The sequence below is a fragment of the Cherax quadricarinatus genome, chromosome 23, assembly GCF_038502225.1.
Source record: "Cherax quadricarinatus isolate ZL_2023a chromosome 23, ASM3850222v1, whole genome shotgun sequence".
Classification (NCBI taxonomy): domain Eukaryota; kingdom Metazoa; phylum Arthropoda; class Malacostraca; order Decapoda; family Parastacidae; genus Cherax; species Cherax quadricarinatus.
Genome location: NC_091314.1, coordinates 41,017,654 through 41,039,921, shown reverse-complemented (window position 1 = coordinate 41,039,921; position 22,268 = coordinate 41,017,654). Strand labels below are relative to the sequence as shown.

The 22,268-nt window shown below is 42.5% G+C and overlaps 1 protein-coding gene across 1 annotated transcript in view; it reads right to left on the bottom strand.

The window, feature by feature from the left end:
* The window catches only part of LOC128685682 (U-scoloptoxin(01)-Cw1a-like), a 72,419-nt gene that overhangs the window by 15,505 nt on the left and 34,646 nt on the right, over positions 1 to 22,268 (bottom strand). The window contains exon 2 of the mRNA XM_053772225.2: positions 1,263 to 1,291. Within this exon, the coding sequence (XP_053628200.1) occupies positions 1,263 to 1,278 (16 nt within the window). The 5' untranslated portion in view covers positions 1,279 to 1,291. The remainder of the gene's footprint in view (positions 1 to 1,262; positions 1,292 to 22,268) is intronic.

Genomic DNA, 22,268 nt, shown 5'->3' with positions numbered 1-22,268 from the left:
CAGTAATTTAATACTAAACAAACACAGTGAAATACTTTTTTTCGTTAGGTTCAGAATGATTTTGGCGAAATTATTGCAAGCACAAATTTTCACTTGTCCTATATGGCAAGATGAGCGTTGCTATTTAAGCCAAGATCGCAAGTTCTGCCTATTCGGCACGACATATATATATATATATATATATATATATATATATATATATATATATATATATATATATATATATATATATATATATATATATATATATATATATTAACACATCGGCCTCCTACCACCAAGGCAGGGTGGCCCGAAAAAGAAAAACTTTCATCATCATTCACTCCATCACTGTCTTGCCAGAGGCATGCTTACACTACAGTTATAAAACTGGAACATTAACACCCGTCCTTCAGAGTGCAGACACTGTACTTCCCATCTCCAGGACTCAAGCCACTGGTGTTATCAACACAGTCACTGGTGTTATCAACACAGTCACTGGTGTTATCAACACAGTCACTGGTGTTATCAACACAGTCACTGGTGTTATCAACACAGTCACTGGTGTTATCAACACAGTCACTGGTGTTATCAACACAGTCACTGGTGTTATCAACACAGTCACTGGTGTTATCAACACAGTCACTGGTGTTATCAACACAGTCACTGGTGTTATCAACACAGTCACTGGTGTTATCAACACAGTCACTGGTGTTATCAACACAGTTACTGGTGTTATCAACACAGTTACTGGTGTTATCAACACAGTCATTGGTGTTATCAACACAGTTACTGGTGTTATCAACACAGTCACTGGTGTTATCAACACAGTCACTGGTGTTATCAACACAGTCACTGGTGTTATCAACACAGTTACTGGTGCTATCAACACAGTCACTGGTGTTATCAACACAGTCACTGGTGTTATCAACACAGTTACTGGTTTTATCAACACAGTCACTGGTGTTATCAACACAGTTACTGGTATTGATAACACCAGTGACTGTTTATAACACCGGTGACTGTTTTATGAGTGCTCTATCTCTGACTGTGACCATCTAAGTCTCGGGAGTACTTTTTCTCAATCTTTTTTTTTTTGGTCCTCATTAATTAGCAATGTTTAACATCAACCATGGGTATTACTTCCGTCTCAGGTGTCTTCCTCAGTAACCAGGCGAGTCTTGCTGGTGGCTGGGTCTTCCCCTGAGGAACTTACTCAGTCCTTGTGGTCTGTCAGTCTCTCTCAGCCAGCAGTGATCTTTCAGCAACCAGGTTATACTCACCAAGTTGGGACCGCATGACTGCTGCCTGTCTAGGGAAGATAACACATTATTATAATTATATTATCAACAGATGTACAAATAACAGTACTACTACTGTTACTACTATTTCTACTACTACTACTACTACTACCTCTACTACTACTGCTGCCTCTACTACTACTACTACTACTACTACCACCTCTACTACTACTGCTGCCTCTACTACTACTACTACTACCACCTCTACTACTACTACTACTGCTGCCTCTACTACTACTACTACTACTAAAAATAATTATTAATAATTAACAGTTAATAGTGTGTTGTACACTAATACAACACAGTGTGTCATTTTATGAGATTCATGAACAACTGATATGAGATTTATAAGTAACTGACATGAAATTCATAAATAACTGACATGTCAGTTACTTATAAATCTCATATCAGATTCATAAACAACTGACATGAGATTCATAAATAACTGACATAAGATTCATAAATAATTAATCTGAGAGTCATATGTAACTGATTTGAGATTCATAAACAATTGACATGATATTCATAAACAACTGACATGAGATTCATAAATAACTGACATGAGATTCATAAATAATTGACACTAGTTTCTTAAAAAATTGACAAAATATTCACAAACTGACATGAGATACGTAATATAACTGTATCAAAGACAATACACTCAGATCACAACATAACAGAGGTACAGACATGTATGGACAGGGCTCCGGACCAGCAAAATGTGAGCAGTCATGAAGGTCTCTTCACGAAATTCAATTTCAATAACAAAAACATACAATGGGATCAAGTAAACCATGTCCTAAATGAAACAAGCTGGGAAGATATCCTAAACAACACGGATCCGAACATCTGCTTTGAAAAAATGAATTCTGAGGTTCTTGAGATCTGCTAAAGACACATTCCATTAAGAAAAAGAAAGAGAAGATGTAAACTAGAAAGAGAGAGACGTTCCCTATACAAACAAAGGTGAAGAGTCACAGAGCTGCTGAGTGGGGTCAATATATCTGAAAAACGAAGGGAAGTACTAGTCAATGAAATTGCAAATATCGAACTTAAGCTGAAGAAATCTTATAGGAGACAAGAATCACAGGAAGAACTAAAAGCCATAAAGGAAATTGAAAAAAAAATACTTCTTTTCTTATGCCAAATCTAAGGGAAAAACAACATCCAGTATTGGGCCGCTGCTTAGGTGGGATGGGACATACACAGACAGCCAATAAATGAGTGGGATACTAAGGTCCCAATATGACTCAGTGTTCAGCGAGCCACTGCCCACTCTAAGGGTAGACAATCCAAATGAATTCTTTATGAACGAAACCCAAAATTTGGTCATTCCAAAACTCTCAGATATTAGTATAACTCCACAAGATTTTAAAGAGGCAATTAATGACATGCCCATGCGCTCTGCCCTAGGCCCAGACTCGTGGAATTCCATGTTCATCAAGAACTGCAAGAAGTCCCTATCGGGTGCCTTGAGCAATTTATGGAGAGGGAGCATGGACACGGGTCATCCCACACACTCTAAAAACAACAGACATAGCCCCACTCCACAAAGGTGGCAGTAAAGCAATTGCAAAGAACTACAGACCGATAGCATTAACATCTCATATCATAAAAATCTTTGAGAGGGTTCTAAGAAGCAAGATCGCCAACCACCTAGATACCCATCAATTACACAACCCAGGGAAACACGGGTTTAGAGCAGGTTGCTCCTGCCTGTCCCAGCCTGATCCCCGGAACCCTCTCCAGGTAAACTCCAGGTAAACCAGTATTGCTCTCCAAGGCACCATTATGGGTCTCCAAGACACCAATATGGGTCTCCAAGGCACTATTATGGGTCTCCAAAGCACCTTTATGGGTCTCCAAGGCACCGTGGTGGGTCTCCAAGGCACCATTATGGGTATCCAAGGCACCATTATTGGTCTTCAAGGCTCCATTATGGGTGTCCAAGGCTCCATTATTGGTCTTCAAGGCTACATTATGGGTGTCCAAGGCTCCATTATGGTGTCTAAGTAACTATCATTATTCTGCAAGACTCCGTTATTGGTGTCTAAGGAACTATTATGGGGAGTCCTAGGCTCTATTATGGATCAAGGGAACTTTCATGGTCTACAAAGCACCATTATGGGTCTTTAATAATGATCTACCATGAGTCTCCAAGGAAATACCATGGGTCTCCATGCTTCCATTAGTATTCTCCGAGGCACCGTTATAAGTCTCTGAGGACCTCCAAGGAACCATTCCAAAATGCCCAACCTGGGGTGCCAAAGAGCACAATGATGCAGACACAACACCATCCTTTCTCATTAAACTGTAAGAATCCACCTTTCTCGTATTCTCTCCAGTGTCCTCTTTTCCTTCGGAGGAGCGAAAGCCAGTGTTTGTGAGAGAAAGTGAGCTTGTGGGACCATCAGGCCGTGTCCCTACTCTACCAATATGGGGATACTAGAATAAATGGTTTAGAAAACCACTAAGTTGATTATTATGCAGTGTGCTGTAGTAAAAATATTGTATAAAAAACGCTCCATATACAATGTCATTTTCCGGGATTGTTCTGAAACCTGACGCGTGTTATTCCTGGTCAGTCAGAGTGGCAGCAAAAAAAAAGCGTAACATTGATAAATGAGACACATGTGCATCACTTGGGTATCTTTGCTCTGGAGACGTTTCATCAGCCAGTGACTGTCACCAGAAACCCCTGTAACATCCTCTTCTACTCTACTCTCAATCTTGACTCCAACCCTCATATAGTTGTCATCACTGAAGTCCCCACCTCTTCGCTACTTCAAGTACCTTCAGTACTACACAACCGGTACAATTCCCTTCGACAACTTTTTCCACATTTACACCCCAATTTCAAAAGATCCCTAAACGCCTGCCTGAAAGCCAGGCACCGACACTACCATCCCGTCACAGACTTTAACAACTAAAAACGCTGGAGAAATGCATCTGCCTTTATACTCTTGTCCCAGAAAATTAATTGAAGCTACTTCCACAGTGGCACACATCACTAGAATCATCTAACACAGCACCCTCTTTCCTTGATCACTAATGAACCTACCCTCTTCACCCTGCTCCCCTCACCCATCCCACACATTAAATTCTCTGCTACTTTCACACGTGCGGAGATACTTGCAGATATAATGGCATATATCAGAGAGAGAGACAATTATAAATGGACCTCGACATGCCTTCCTTCAAATGGAGAAACATGCCTGGGCTGTCATCCAAATCATGCCTCATGACATGCCTATAACCGTGACCTACCATCAGCCTTCCAGCCTCATGTTCCTACCAAACCATTATGACACAAACAACCACATTACATGTAATCCCTTGTCACTAATATGCCTCTGCCACCTATCGTTGACGTTACTGATCATCTCAGCTCACCATTACCAGTTACATAACTCTCCCATGTATAACTATTAAGAATGGTGTGTATCTTACAAGGAATATTAGAGGGTAGTGGGGAGGAATTGGGGAAAGCTACAAATGTTGGTGACCCAATTTTTCCATACGTACTTGCATTTGTCTTCGTCCCTTAACTATATAATATAATTGGATACAATACCGGCCCACATTTAAGAACATAAGAACATAAGAACGAAGGAACACTGCAGAAGGCCTACTGGCCCATGCGAGGCAGGTCCAAGTCTCCTACCGGCTTAAGCCAATGCACCCAACCTAGTCAGGTCAGGTCACATTGACTTAAGGGAGGAACACGGCAACCGACCTGGTAGCACAAGCTATCAGGTCTAACTCACACCCACCCACATCCACTCATGTATTTATCCAACCTATTTTTAAAGCTACACAACGTTCTGGCCTCTATAACGGTACTTGGGAGTTTGTTCCACTCATCCACAACTCTATTACCAAACCAGTACTTTCCTATATCCTTCCTGAATCTGAATTTTTCCAACTTAAAACCATTGCTGCGAGTCCTGTCTAGGCTAGATATTTTCAGCACACTATTTACATCCCCTTTATTTATTCCTGTCTTCCATTTATACACCTCAATCATATCCCCCCTAATTCTACGTCTTTCTAGAGAGTGCAGATTCAGGGCCCTTAGTCTATCCTCATAGGGAAGGTTTCTGATACATGGGATCAACTTTGTCATCCTCCTTTGTACATTTTCCAGAGAATTTATATCCATTCTGTAATAAGGTGACCAAAACTGTGCAGCATAATCTAAATGAGGCCTAACCAAGGATGTATAGAGTTGAAGAACAACCTGAGGACTCCTATTATTTATGCTTCTTGATATGAAGCCAAGGATTCTATTAGCTTTATTGCGAACACTTATGCACTGTTGTCTTGGTTTCAGATTACTGCTAACCAGAACTCCTAAATCTTTTTCGCAATCCGTAATATTAAGATCTACATTATTTAGTTTATATGTGGCATGGTTATTGTCCTGTCCAACATTTAGAACTTTGCATTTGTCTATATTAAACTGCATCTGCCACTTCTCCGACCACTGCATCAGTCTATTCAAATCTTCCTGGAGTGCTCGAATGTCCTCGTCAGAATGAATTCGACGGCCTATTTTGGTGTCATCGGCAAACTTGCCGATGTCGCTCTTTATGCCCTCATCTATGTCGTTTATGTAGATTGTGAACAGCAGGGGGCCCAACACTGACCCCTGTGGAACACCGCTCGTGACACTTCCCCACTCTGATTTCTCCCCATTTATGCAAACTCTCTGCTGCCTATTTGTCAACCATGCCTCTATCCAGGAAAAAATTTCTCCTCCTATTCCATGTGCTTTAATTTTCCTCAATAGTCTCTGATGTGGGACCCTGTCAAAAGCCTTACTGAAGTCCATATACACAATATCATATTCATTACCATGATCTACCTCCTCAAATACCTTAGTGAAAAAAGTTAATAAATTCGTAAGGCAGGAACGCCCCTTTGTAAAACCATGCTGAGATTCGTTGATCAATTTATGCTTTTCAAGGTGGCTACGAACTGCCTCGGCAATTATTGATTCCATAAATTTTCCCACTATGGAGGTTAGGCTTATTGGTCTATAGTTCGAAGCTAAGGACCTGTCACCTGTTTTGAAAATAGGTATCACATTTGCCATTTTCCACTTATCTGGCACCATGCCAGTTTGTAGTGATATGTTGAAAAGATTAGCCAAAGGTGTGCTAAGCTCCTCTTTACATTCCTTTAGAACCCTTGCATACAGTTCATCAGGGCCTGGGGATTTGTTAGGTTTTAATTTATCTATTTGCCTAAGGACCATGTCACTTGTGACCCTAATAGTACACAGTTTATTATCGTCCTGTTCTACATAATTTATCATTACTGGAATATCGCTGGTATCCTCCTGTGTAAAAACTGAGAGGAAGTATGTGTTAAAAATTCTACACATTTCCTTATCACTGTCAGTGAGCTGACCCGAGGAACTTTTGAGTGGGCCTATCTTGTCCCTGATCTTACTTCTGTATACCTGAAAGAATCCTTTTGGGTTAGTCTTCGATTCTCTTGCAACTTTAACCTCATAATCTCTTTTTGCTTTTCTAATTCCCTTTTTTATTTCTCTCTTTAACTGAATATATCGATTTCTCAATTGCCCCTCTCCTCTTTTGATTTGCCTATATATGCCTCTCTTTTGACCAATCAGATATTTTAATCTATTGTTCATCCATTTAGGATCATTTTTGTTTGATCTGATTTCCCTATTTGGAACATAATTTGACTGAGCAGCTAGAACTATGCCCTGGAAAGCATCATATCGGCAACCATCACCACCTACCTGACCCTTAGTCAGGTCATTCCAGTTCAGCCCACCTAAGTAATTTTTCAGTCCTATGAAATCAGCCAAGCGAAAGTCAGGGACGGAGACTTGATTGCCATTATTAGGGGAATTCCATGATATATTAAAACTGAGTGATTTGTGATCACTTTCCCCAAGCTCATCATTAACCTCAAGATTATTAATTAGTGTTTCCCTACTGGCAAGAACCAAGTCAAGGAGGTTATTTCCCCTAGTTGGCTCTGTCACAAACTGTTTTAAAAAGCAATCCTGGATCGTATCAAGAAAGTCACCTGACTCTAAATTTCCTGTCAAATTGCTCCAGTCAATCTGTCTATAGTTGAAATCTCCCATTAGCACAACATTTTCGTATGTAGATGCCTTACGAATTTCGTCCCATAGAAGTTTACTGCACTCCCTATCAAGATTTGGGGCCCTGTAAATCACACCCAAAATTAGTTTTTCTCGGCCCTCGAGAAGCTGTAACCAAACAGATTCAGTGGCTGACACTTCTACTTTTATATCTTGTCTAACACAACAATTTAAATTGTCTCTGACATACATCGCTACTCCACCACCTTTCCTGTTGACCCTGTCAGTGTGGAATAATTTATAGCCTTGTATGTGACATTCAGAGGGCATCTCTCTATCTTTCAGATTGAGCCAGGTCTCTGTTATAGCAATAATATCTATGTCTCCTGCACTTGCAATTAATCTTAGCTCATCTATCTTATTTCTTACACTCCTGCTATTAGTATAGTAAACCTTAAGGGAGCTAGTCCCTTGCTGCCCTCTGCTGTCCCCCTCTGTTTGCTGACCTGATCTATTGTCTTTATTTATAACTTCATGCTGAATGCCTTTTATACATTTACTGTTTCCAACCCAAGTGTTGCAACCTGCTTGTTTCCCACACACACCCATACCTCTATCTTCCATCAGTTTAAAATCATAGGCATTTCACCAATGGCCTTCTCAATCGAGTCTGCAAGTGCTACCACCCCAGCCCCAGAGAGATGTACCCCATCCCTTGCATACATATCATGTTTGCCATAAAAGTTGTTCCAGTTGTCAATGAATGGGATTGCATCTAATAAAATCTTTAACTCGTTATACTTGGGACATAGACGAACCTTTCTCATACTCCACATAGCCTTAATTCCACCCAAGCTAGACTACTGTGACCAAGGTTTAAGTATATATCTCGTGGCCTTTTATTCTATCCCAGTCAAGAGTTTGGATGCTGAGGCAAATATACCTTCTTCGCAGGACTGATTCAGTACTCATTGTCTTCTTTATTTTGATCTTTTATTTTTTACGACCTTCTTGATCTTCATATATACAGGATAATCACGGATGTTAGCATGGTCAATCATTTATTAGCAAACCACATTTGCAGGTCACGTGGCTCTGTTGGTGACGTACTCGCCTCTCACATTGAATGTCCGTGGTTTAATCCCCGGCACGGGTGGAAACGTTGGGCATGTTTTCTTACACCTGCTGTCCATGTTCACCTAGCAGTAAGTAGGTATCTGGGTGTTAGTCGACTGGTGTGGGTTGCATCCTGGGGGACAAGATTAAAGGATGTTGGGTAAGACACATATGCAACAGTTAGACAACTTTATTCCGAAACGTTTCGCCTACACAGTAGGCTTCTTCAGTCGAATACAGAAAGTAGGCAGGAACAGTAGAGATGTGAAGACGATGTAATCAGTCCATCACACTTGTAGTCGTAGAATTTGAGGTTGTCAGTCCCTCGGCCTGGAGAAGTTCAGTTCCATAGTCAGGAACTAACTGAAGATCAAGCGACAGTGTGGAGACTAAATACTGTCGGAAGGAGAGGTGCAGAGTAGTAGTAGTAGTAGTAGTGAGAATGTAGCCACTGAGAGGTCATGTCCTTCTCAGATCCAACAGTTCTCACTTGAAAAGCTTGTCCAAGGTGTTTTCTGTACCAAGATGCCATGTGTTGCAGTGTCTGACAAGATGAACATCAAAATGGTATACAATACCGACAGGTTGGTAGGTAAGACACATATGCAACAGTTAGACAACTTTATTCCGAAACGTTTCGGAATAAAGTTGTCTAACTGTTGCATATGTGTCTTACCCAACAACCTGTCGGTATTGTATACCATTTTGATGTTCATCAAGATTAAAGGACCAGTGTAAATAAGATAGACAGTCCTTGATGACGCACTGGGTAGCTAAACCTCCGGGCTAAATATACGAACAAATTTGATCTTAACTTGACCTTCTAACTTCCGCATACAAACTCAAGCAACATTTCTTAATTTATCTTCCTCTTATATTCATCTCATATCATCTGTACACCTCTGAGAAGCTCCATTGATCCGCATTTTCTTCCCTTCTTTCCATGTCTTGAGGACAAAATATCTCTGGAAACTCGCTCTTATCTTTCCTTGAACACTCAGTCACATTCTCTGGCGACGTCAGGTAAGCGGTTGTCTATACGAGTACGGTAATCCGAGAACATTTAATGGACTTAGCCAGCAATTTTTATAGGTGTTAAATACCTTTCTTATTGCCCTCAGAAACACTGAGGCCATTTACACCTCCACAGATTCTCAAAACTCATTACAAGCATTCCAGAAATATAACTTTTCACATCCCATTGTGCCCGGCATTCAACGAGAGTTATGTATCCCCCACGATACAGCAAAAAAATAAAAAAACTGTGTTCATTGTCCTTTTCCCAGGACAACGAACATACAGACTCTGCAGTTCGGTCCGCTATGCACCATCTGCCAACCTCGTACATGGTAGTCCCTGAGTCTATTTCCCAGTGCTCTCCCTAAAACTCTAGACCTGTTAGCAACAGTACTGATCTGAGTTAGAGAACAACAAGTTATTTTCTGTTAAACTACAGTTGGGTTCCTCACCTCATTAATGCTGGGCGTGAGAAACCTCTCTTAAGTAAAAGGACACAAGCGCAACTAATGTGACATTTTATTGTGGCAACGTTTCGCTCTCCAGGAGCTTTGTCAAGCCGTTACAAACAATACATGGACATAGAGGGTATATATAGGCTTAGAGTAAGATGTAATACTAGTGGTAGTAGTAGTAGTAGCAGTGATATAAGTTGTAGTGGTAGTTGTGTCCTTTTACTTTACATATTGTCGGTAATTCTACCAACATATATACAGAAACCGAGTCAAAGAGCAGGAAGATTTTTTGTCGACATCTGCAACACTCAGGTTCTTTGACTTCGACTGCTCTTAACCTCTTTGACCACCTCTCTGCTGTATAATGCATTTGGGTTCAGCACTTTTTTTCTTAATCAAATAATTCATTAAAGTGACCTACAGTTCGTTTGTCTCTTGAAGGTTTGAAGTTATTATACTTCTTGCATTCATTGCTGTAGAGGTGCTGGAGCTACAAAATCAATGAGATACCTCAATAACACTGAAGTAGAGGTTCTGGAGTTATGAGATCAGAGAGATACCTCCCTAGCATTGACTAGCTGCCCAAACACATATCGTTCGATTTTCTCGGACATAAGATAATTATTTTCAACAATAAGAAAGGTAAGACACATATGCAACAGTTAGACAACTTTATTCCGAAACGTTTCACCTACACAGTAGGCTTCTTCAGTCGAATACAGAAATTAGGCAGGGACAGTAGAGATGTGAAGACGATGTAATCAGTCCATCACCCTTGAAGTCGTAGAATTTGAGGTTGTCAGTCCCTCGGCCTGGAGAAGTTCAGTTCCATAGTCAGGAACTATCTGAAGATCAAGCGAGTGTGCGGAGACTTTAATACTGTCGGAAGGAGAGGTGCAGAGTAGTAGTAGTAGTAGTAATGAGAATGTAGCCACTGAGAGGTCATGTCCTTCTCAGATCCAACACTACTACTACTACTACTACTACTCTGCACCTCTCCTTCCGACAGTATTTAAGTCTCCGCACACTCGCTTGATCTTCAGATAGTTCCTGACTATGGAACTGAACTTCTCCAGGCCGAGGGACTGACAACCTCAAATTCTACGACTTCAAGGGTGATGGACTGATTACATCGTCTTCACATCTCTACTGTTCCTGCCTACTTTCTGTATTCGACTGAAGAAGCCTACTGTGTAGGCGAAACGTTTCGGAATAAAGTTGTCTAACTGTTGCATATGTGTCTTACCTAACAACCTGTCGGTATTGTATACCATTTTGATGTTCAACAATAAGAAAGAAAAAAGAAGCACTTATAAAACACTTGCACTTTCTTGGGAGTGGATGAGGCAGTAGTGTCAGTGACCAACCACAGCGTCACACAGCACCGTTACCACAGTCACGTTTGGCTGCCTTCCTGCCCACACTCACCACCACTATACCGCTATTAATGTGTCTCCTCCTCTACCTGTGTGTGAGTGAACAAGCTGCAGCTGCAGCTGCAGCTGCTGCTGCTGCTGCTGCTGCTGACGCTGCAGCTGCTGCTGCTGACTCTGACTCATTATAACATTTGTGTGACGTTTTAATGAGTTTATCTTAGATCATCACTTTTCCTGAGGCATCTTCGAGGTGCCTGGTCGCCGTGAAGATCTCTTGATCTAAGGAAGTGGAGCTCCGTTTCTTTCAATCAGATATAATTACTTCCTATTTCCCAGAAGCGGTATGACCCTACGAGTTTAGCGCGTACTGTTGTTAATCTTTCTTATTCTAACTCTTTTTTCTTGCTTATTTTTGAAAAAAAAATTCAGGAAATGGGTTGGGCAAATATTTTTGTTAGTGGGTCTGGGTATGAGAAGGACCTGCCTAGTATGGACCAGTAAGCCTGCTGCAGTGCTCCATCGTTTTAATGTTCCAAGGAGTTCTTGTTCTTCTACACATGATAAAATTTCTCTATATTTTTTAATTATATAAGATAATGATACATCTTAACACTGACGATCATAACATTTAAGAGAGAAAAATTAGACTCACCTTGGTGTATAGTTTTAATTTATTTTACCTCGTACATGTTTGTATCCAGTTTTTCTTCCTTGATGAATCAGCCTGTGATTATTTATGTTGTTACCATGGTTTCTCTCAGAGTCGTCATTCTCACCAAATAATTAAATCAGACTGTAAATCACAGCACAGTTACAGTATGGTTACAGAGGCGGACAACAGAGGTGGAGCTTCTGCTCAGAAAAATATTAGAGTCACAGAGGAGAACATGAACACTGCAGTCACTGGTCTTCACGTTCATGGAAGCGAACACACATCATGGCTGACTTGGCTCCATCACCATACACTGCCTCCTCTTAACCATAGTCGGAATTTTACTGTTGTTAATAGTGTCTGTCCACGAACCTTCAACAGTGATAACATGACTGTGTATCGTAGAGTGTGCTAACTGCGTCCCAGCATAATGTTCATTTTTATTATACAAAACGTCGTACACCGGCAGTGTGCTGCTAATCTATATGGTTACAAAATGGGAAGGAAAAAAAGTATATTGGTCGAGAAAGTCTTGAGTAAATCTGAGATGTGATTCAGAGGGTCTTGCTAAAGTTTACCCAGAGTAAACAAACCATACAACGAGCGAGGTTAGAACCCACGATCAGAGAGCCTCTAGCTACCCAGACGACTTTGGTTCCGAGTAGGGAAATTAGATCTAATAAAAATGATCCCAAATGGATGAACAATAGATTAAAACATCTCATTGATCAAAAAAGAGGCATATGTAGGCGTATCAAAAGAGGGGATGGGCAGTTAAGAAATCAATATATTCAATTAAAGAGAGAAATAAAGAAAGGAATAAGAAAAGCAAAAAGGGATTATGAGGCTCAGGTCGCAAGGGATTCAAAGACTAACCCAAAAGGGTTCTTTCCGGTATACAGAAGTAAGATTAGAGACAAGATAGGCCCACTTAAGAGTAACTCTGGTCACATCACTGACAGTGATAAAAATATGTGTAAAATTCTAAATACCTACTTCCTCTCAGTTTTCACCCAGGAAAATACTAGCGATATTCCTGAAATAATAGATTATGTAGAACAGGATGATAATAAACTATGTACGATTGCGGTAACTAGTGACATGGTCCTCAGACAAATAGAGAAACTAAAACCTAACAAATCCCCACGTCCTGATGAACTGTTTGCAAGAGTGTTAAAGGAATGTAAAGAGGAACTTAGCATACCTTTGGCTAATCTTTTTAACATATCACTACAAACTGGCATAGTGCCTGATAAGTGGAAAATGGCAAATGTAATACCTATTTACAAGGCAGGTGACAGGTCCTTGGCTTCGAACTATAGACAAATAAGCCTTACCTCCATAGTGGCAAAATTTATGGAATCAATAATTGCCGAAGCAATTCGAAGCCATCTTGACAGGCACAGATTGATTAATGAGTCTCAACACGGTTTTACAAAGGGGCGTTCCTGTCTTAGGAATTTACTAACTTTTTTCACTAAGGTGTTTGAGGAGGTAGATCATGGTAATGAATATGATATTGTGTATATGGACTTCAGTAAGGCTTTCGATAGAGTTCCACACCAGAGGCTATTGAGGAAACTTAAGGCACAAGGAATAGGAGGAAAATTTTTTTCCTGGGTAGAGGCATGGCTGACAAATAGACAGCAGAGAGTTTGCATAAATGGGGAGAAATCAGAATGGGGGCACGTCACAAGCGGTGTTCCTCAGGGGTCAGTGTTGGGCCCGTTGTTGTTCACAATTTACTTAAACGACATAGATGAAGGAATAAACAGCGACATAAGCAAATTTGCTGATGACACCAAAATAGGCCGTCCAAATCATTCTAATGAGGACACTAGAGCACTCCAGGAAGATTTGAACAGACTGATGCAATGGTCGAAGAAGTGGCAGATGCAGTTTAATATTGACAAATGCAAAGTTCTAAATGTTGGACAGTTAAATAACCATGCCACATATAAACAAAATAATGTAGGTCTTAATACTACTGATTGCGAAAAGGATTTAGGAGTTCTGGTTAACAGTAATCTAAAACCAAGACAACAGTGCATTAGTGTTCGCAATAAAGCTAACAGAATTCTTGGCTTCATATGTAGAAGTATAAATAATAGAAGTCCTCAGGTTGTTCCTCAACTCTATATATCCTTGGTTAGGCCTCATTTAGACTATGCTGCTCAGTTCTGGTCACCGTGTTACAGAATGGATATAAATGCTCTGGAAAACGTACAGAGGAGGATGACAAAGATGATCCAATGTATCAGAAATCTTCCCTATGAGGATAGACTGAGGGCCCTAAATGTGCACTCTCTCGAAAGGCGTAGAATTAGGGGGGATATGATCGAGGTGTATAAACGGAAGACAGGAATAAATAAAGGGGATGTAAATAGCGTGGTGAAAATTTCCAGCCAAGACAGGACTCGCAGCAATGGTTTCAAGTTGGAAAAATTCAGATTCAGGAAGGATATAGGAAAGCACTAGTTTGGTAATAGAGTTGTGGATGAGTGGAACAAACTCCCGAGTACAGTTATTGAGGCTAAAACGTTGTGAAGTTTTAAAAATAGGTTAGATAAAAACATGAGTGGGTGTGGGTGGGTGTGAGTTGGACCTGACTAGGTTGTGCTGCTGGGTCTGGTGCAGTGCTCCATCCTTGAGTGGAGATGACCAGACTGGGTGAGTCTCCACATGGGTCAGTATGCCTGTTGCAGTGTTCCTTCTTTCTTAAGTTCTTATGTTCTTAAAACTTCAGACTCTGATCGCGGGTTCTAAACCCCGCCCTTGGTATGGTTTGTTTGCAATCGTGTCATTACGATTTCGTGAATCATGTTTACCCAGAATGTTTCCCAGACTCTCCTGGGTTACCAATAATTGATCCAGAAGGAAAAGTAAAAAAAAAAAAATCTTTTATGGTGTCCAAGAAACTCCCTTGTAATCCCATAGGCCTATGAAAATAATTTGTTACCATTGTCATTCATATCTTAATAACCAGATAAGATAAAGATATGAATGACCCACCATTTCAGGTGTTTTAATGCACAAGGAATCAAATTTCATCACCGAGAAATTCTCAAAACCCGTATTATAATTAATATTTCCACGTGAGTCTGGAGCACGAAGACCAACGTAATGAATAATGCTTCCAAACACACACGTTACTACAGCAGTTTATTAACTTTCATACGAGAGGAAAATGACCATCGAAAGTTATTATAATGTGTGTGAGCACCCCAGTCTGGCTTACTGGGTGTGAGCACCCCAGCCTGGCTTACTGGGTGTGAGCACCCCAGTCTGGCTTACTGGGTGTGAGCACCCCAGCCTGGCTTACTGGGTGTGAGCACCCCAGCCTGGCTTACTGGGTGTGAGCACCCCAGCCAGGCTTACTGGGTGTGAGCACCCCAGCCTGGCTTACTGGGTGTGAGCACCCCAGCCTGGCTTACTGGGTGTGAGCACCCCAGCCAGGCTTACTGGGTGTGAGCACCCCAGCCTGGCTTACTGGGTGTGAGCACCCCAGCCTGGCTTACTGGGTGTGAGCACCCCAGCCTGGCTTACTGGGTGTGAGCACCCCAGCCAGGCTTACTGGGTGTGAGCACCCCAGCCTGGCTTACTGGGTGTGAGCACCCCAGCCTGGCTTACTGGGTGTGAGCACCCCAGTCTGGCTTACTGGGTGTGAGCACCCCAGTCTGGCTTACTGGGTGTGAGCACCCCAGTCTGGCTTACTGGGTGTGAGCACCCCAGTCTGGCTTACTGGGTGTGAGCACCCCAGCCTGGCTTACTGGGTGTGAGCACCCCAGTCTAGATTACTGGATGTGAGCACCACAGCAAGGCTTACTGGGTGTGAGCACTGCAGTCAGGCTTACTGGGTGTGAGATCCCCAGCCTGGATTACTGGGTGTGAGCACCCCAGCCAGGCTTACTGGGTGTGAGCACCAGAGCCAGGCTTACTGGGTGTGAGCACCCCAGCCTGGCTTACTGGGTGTGAGAACTCCAGCCTGGCTTACTGGGTGTGAGCACCCCAGCCTGGCTTACTGGGTGTGAGCTCCCCAGCCTGGCTTACAGGGTGTGAGCACCCCAGCCAGGCTTACTGGGTGTGAGCACCGCAGCCTGGCTTACTGGGTGTGAGCACCCCAGCCTGGCTTACTGGGTGTCAGCACCCCAGCCTGGCTTACTGGGTGTGAGCACCCCGGCCTGGCTTACTTGGAGGTGTGAGCACCCCGGCCTGGCTTACTGGGAGGTGTGAGCACCCCGGCCTGGCTTACTGGGAGGTGTGAGCACCCCGGCCTGGCTTACTGGGAGGTGTGAGCACCTTGGCCTGGCTTACTGGGAGGTGTGAGCACCCCGGCCTGGCTTACTGGGAGGTGTGAGCACCCCGGCCAGGCTTACTGGGAGGTGTGAGCACCCCAGCCTGGCTTACTGGGAGGTGTGAGCACCCCAGCCTGGCTTGCTGGGAGGTGTGAGCACCCCGGCCTGGCTTACTGGGAGGTGTGAGAACCCCAACCTGGCTTACTGGGAGGTGTGAGCACCCTGGCCTGGCTTACTGGGAGGTGTGAGCACCCCGTCCGGGCTTACTGGGAGGTGTGAGCACCCCGGCCTGGCTTACTGGGAGGTGTGAGCACCCCAGCCTGGCTTACTGGGAGGTGTGAGTATCATGTGGGGTTCGATACGTGGATTGGGTAAAAATACTCACGTAGTCAGTCATTCCTGGAGTGGAACCACAGTCGATGGCCTCCACTCCAAACCAAGAGATACAGATACTAATGCCGGAAAAAAAATCCCCCCCCAGTACCAACAATACCACCAGTCCGATAACATTCTTTTTTGCAAATATACAGGGTCTAAAGCCAGGAACAAACAACAAAATGCCTTTCATCCGTGGACTGCTTGCAGAGGCAAAGGCAATGTTCGCGGCTTTCACTGAGACCCACATAAAGGATCACTTGGACAACGAAATATGGATCCCAGGTTACAACCTATACAGATGTGACAGAGTGAACAGGCAAAAGGGGGGGGGGTTGGCCTGTACATTGCAGAGTCACTTGTTTGCACAGAACTGCTTAATGCCTCAAGTGACGTAGTGGAAGTTTTAGCAGTAAAGGTCGAGAACCAAAACCTAGTCATTGTGGTAGTCTACAAGCCTCCGGATGCAACATCCCAGCAATTCCAGGAACAGCTGTTAAAAATTGACCACTGTCTGGAAAATCTTCCAGCTCCTGCACCCAACATCTTGCTCCTGGGGGATTTCAACTTAAGGCACCTAAAATGGAGGAATATAGCAAATAATATTGTTGCAGTAATAACACCAGGAGGCAGCTCTGATGAAAACTCACACTCACACGAGCTTTTAAATCTCTGCACAAAATTCAATTTAAACCAGCAAATAATAGAGCCTACTAGACTGGAGAATACACTAGACCTCATCTTCACTAACAATGATGATCTGATAAGAAATGTCACAATATCAAAAACAATATACTCAGATCACAACATAATTGAGGTTCAGACATGTATGCGTGGAGCCCAAGACCGACAAAATGAGACTAGTCACGAGGGAGCATTCACCAAATTCAACTTCAATAACAAAAACATAAAGTGGGACCAAGTAAACCAAGTCCTAACCGATATAAGTTGGGAAGATATACTAAGCAACACAGACCCAAACTTATGCCTAGAACAGATTAACTCGGTGGCACTCGATGTATGCACAAGGCTTATTCCTCTAAGAAAAAGGAGGAGTAGATGTAAAATAGAAAGAGACAGGCGCTCCCTTTACAGGCGTCGGAAAAGAATAACAGAGCGGCTAAAAGAGGTCAATATATCTGAAATGCGCAGGGAGACACTGGTCAGAGAAATAGCAAGCATCGAACTTAAGCTAAAAGAATCCTTTAGGAGTCAGGAATCGCGGGAAGAACTAAAAGCCATAAATGAAATCGAAAGAAACCCAAAGTATTTCTTCTCCTATGCCAAATCAAAATCGAGAACAACGTCCAGTATTGGGCCCCTACTTAAACAAGATGGGTCCTACACAGATGACAGCAAGGAAATGAGTGAGCTACTCAAGTCCCAATATGACTCAGTTTTTAGCAAGCCGCTAACCAGACTGAGAGTCGAAGATCAAAATGAATTTTTTATGAGAGAGCCACAAAATTTGATTAACACAAGCCTATCCGATGTTATCCTGACGCCAAATGACTTCGAACAGGCGATAGATGACATGCCCATGCACTCTGCCCCAGGGCCAGACTCATGGAACTCTGTGTTCATCAAGAACTGCAAGAAGCCCCTATCACGAGCCTTTTCCATCCTATGGAGAGGGAGCATGGACACGGGGGTCGTCCCTCAGTTACTAAAAACAACAGACATAGCCCCACTCCACAAAGGGGGCAGTAAAGCAACAGCAAAGAACTACAGACCAATAGCACTAACATCCCATATCATAAAAATCTTTGAAAGGGTCCTAAGAAGCAAGATCACCACCCATCTAGAAACCCATCAGTTACACAACCCAGGGCAACATGGGTTTAGAACAGGTCGCTCCTGTCTGTCTCAACTACTGGATCACTACGACAAGGTCCTAAATGCACTAGAAGACAAAAAGAATGCAGATGTAATATATACAGACTTTGCAAAAGCCTTCGACAAGTGTGACCATGGCGTAATAGCGCACAAAATGCGCACTAAAGGAATAACAGGAAAAGTCGGTCGATGGATCTATAATTTCCTCACTAACAGAACACAGAGAGTAGTCGTCAACAGAGTAAAGTCCGAGGCAGCTACGGTGAAAAGCTCTGTTCCACAAGGCACAGTACTAGCTCCCATCTTGTTCCTCATCCTCATATCCGACATAGACAAGGATGTCAGCCACAGCACCGTGTCTTCCTTTGCAGATGACACCCGAATCTGCATGACAGTGTCTTCCATTGCAGACACTGCAAGGCTCCAGGCGGACATCAACCAAATCTTTCAGTGGGCTGCAGAAAACAATATGAAGTTCAACGATGAGAAATTTCAATTACTCAGATATGGTAAACATGAGGAAATTAAATCTTCATCAGAGTACAAAACAAATTCTGGCCACAAAATAGAGCGAAACACCAACGTCAAAGACCTGGGAGTGATTATGTCAGAGGATCTCACCTTCAAGGACCATAACATTGTATCAATCGCATCTGCTAGAAAAATGACAGGATGGATAATGAGAACCTTCAAAACTAGGGAGGCCAAGCCCATGATGACACTCTTCAGGTCACTTGTTCTATCTAGGCTGGAATATTGCTGCACTCTAACAGCACCTTTCAAGGCAGGTGAAATTGCCGACCTAGAAAATGTACAGAGAACTTTCACGGTGCGCATAACGGAGATAAAACACCTCAATTACTGGGAGCACTTGAGGTTTCTAAACCTGTATTCCCTGGAACGCAGGAGGGAGAGATACATGATTATATACACCTGGAAAATCCTAGAGGGACTAGTACCGAACTTGCACACGAAAATCACTCACTACGAAAGCAAAAGACTTGGCAGACGATGCACCATCCCCCCAATGAAAAGCAGGGGTGTCACTAGCACGTTAAGAGACCATACAATAAGTGTCAGGGGCCCGAGACTGTTCAACTGCCTCCCAGCACACATAAGGGGGATTACCAACAGACCCCTGGCAGTCTTCAAGCTGGCACTGGACAAGCACCTAAAGTCAGTTCCTGATCAGCCGGGCTGTGGCTCGTACGTTGGTTTGCATGCAGCCAGCAGCAACAGCCTGGTTGATCAGGCGCTGATCCACCAGGAGGCCTGGTCACAGACCGGGCCGCGGGGGCGTTGACCCCCGAAACTCTCTCCAGGTAGGCTGGTAGTACATATATTACGGATAGTGTGGGAAGCGCCAAACAGCCGTGACCTGCCTCCTTGCTTTCACTCACTCGTAAGACTGACTAATCTCAGTACCCATATGTGAGGGGGTGTTTGAAATACTGCTGTGGTCAGCAGCAATATGAATACAGACAGTGATTCATGCAGAGACGGTTGGTAGTGAGTCATCTACTGGTACACTGGTTACTGGTAACTGGTTACTAGGAACTGGTACTACTACTGAGAGCTCGGCGACGCTAACGTATGTCGTCCCGACATACAACTAATACAAACTAGAGATGGCAGGTGTATGGCTTGGGCTGATTCTATACAATGTCAAAGTACACAACAATTGAACATTATAACATACATAAGTAGAACATTGGAATGGAAGCTTACGTAACTGAAACTGTAATGCAATACAAGATATAATATAACACAACTCATCGAATGAAAATCAACGAATGAAACTCATCGAATGAAACTCAACGTTGAGATTACACAGTAGAAGTGATAAAAAAAAAATTTGATCGATCGATCTGTATTCATGTGATCTACGGATTCTGAGGATGGAATATATACAAAGAAGGAAGTGTTTAACAGAAAGGCAGATTCGGTGCACTCAAATCTAGACTGTTAACTCTCAGAATTCAGAGAGAACGTGAACACAAAAAAAAAAAATTCTTGAATACTGATAAGTTGATACTGTAATTATTCATCTATACAGGTTATTTACATTTAACCCCAACTCTGCTAGGGTAAGATTGACATATGCAGAATGGGTGTCATCTCTGGGAGGATCAAACTCTGTTGCATTGGCTAACTCATGCTGTATTTGAGGCAAATCTGAATTGGAAGTTACAAATGATACTTGAGGATTTCTCAATACCTGTTGTGTACATAGGGAATAACGACATTCAGGTTGATCGTCTGACTGAGTATCAGAGGAAGAGAGTACAGGATCAGGAGGATTGTCAGAGTCTGTCACATTAGTCTGGGTTGGAACATCATTATCATCACATACTAACTTCATATGATCTAAATGCAATTCTTTATACTGACCAGTACTAATTTCTCTAACCTTATACTTATTACCAGTGATATGTTCAACTACTCGATAAGGACCAACAAACTTTTGATCAAGCTTTGGCATTGCAGACGTTTTGTTAAAGTTAGTCAGCATAACTCTCGAACCTACTTTGATTTTGGATGGCTTTGCTCGAGTGTTTGCGACTCTTGTAAATTCTGCTGTTGAATTATGAAGTGTTTCACGGATTCTTCTAAAAACACTTTGAGCTAAGCTGGTACGAGTTGCTATGAAATCATCAGGGTTGTAATTTGGTTTCGGATTAGAATATAACAACTCATAAGGCAAACGTTTATCTACACCATACAATGCATAATGTGGAGTGTCACCTATAGAAACATTGTAAGCAGAATTTATAGCACACTGCACATCAGGTATGACTTCATCCCAAGTTTCACTGTTGGGATTGATAGTGGCTCTCAAGACATCAAGTACTTTCTTATTGGTACATTCCGCTAACCCATTGCTGGCAGGATGATGAGGAACAATGGTGGATTTAGAGATCTTGTACAAGGTGCACAAATTTTCAAGAATCTCATTACAGAATTCACCTCCATTATCTGTTACTAGGGACTTAGGGGTGGTATGCCTGCAGATAATGCGTTCTTTAAACGCTTTAGCTACTGTCTCGGCAGTCTTATCTGCAATAGGAACTAACTCACAATATCTGGTGAAATGGTCTACCATAACACACACAGATGTTTGTTGCCTTGGAGGGAACATTCGAAATTAGTTAACAAATCTAGCGCAACTCTTTCCCAAGGTTCGCTAGTGGTTGGATATACTTGGATTGGATTAGGGCCATTAGCATTACCTTTATGTTGCATGCAGACACTACATTTCTTAACATACTCAGAAATATCAGTTGCCATACGAGGCCAAAAGTATTTCAATCTGGCTTGTTTTACTGAACGATCCATACCAGGGTGTGCAACACCTGGTACATCGTGAACTAGCTGTAAGGCTACATTCACTAGTGACTGTGGAATTACTAACTGGTATACTCTTCTGCTAGGAGTACCCAACTCGGCTGTTCGATACAGTAATTCTTGGTTCATGACAAAGTCACTGATGGGTGCTGGTGGCTTCACAGTCAGAATAAGATCTTCCTGGAGCAGGAATCGAATCACCAAAACACAAGGGATCGGTTGTTTCTTACTGGAGGAATGAACAAACTCGGTGGAGTAGATGACTCCCCCCGGTTGAAAAAAATTAACGCTATAACACGCAATATGAGCAAGGGAGAACGAATCTATCTCAAACTGCAAGCACAGGAGAAAAGAAATGAACACGGTGAACAATGCTGATATTTAATCTGAGTCGCACACAGTGACACGATGTATCAGCTATAAACTTCACTTACAA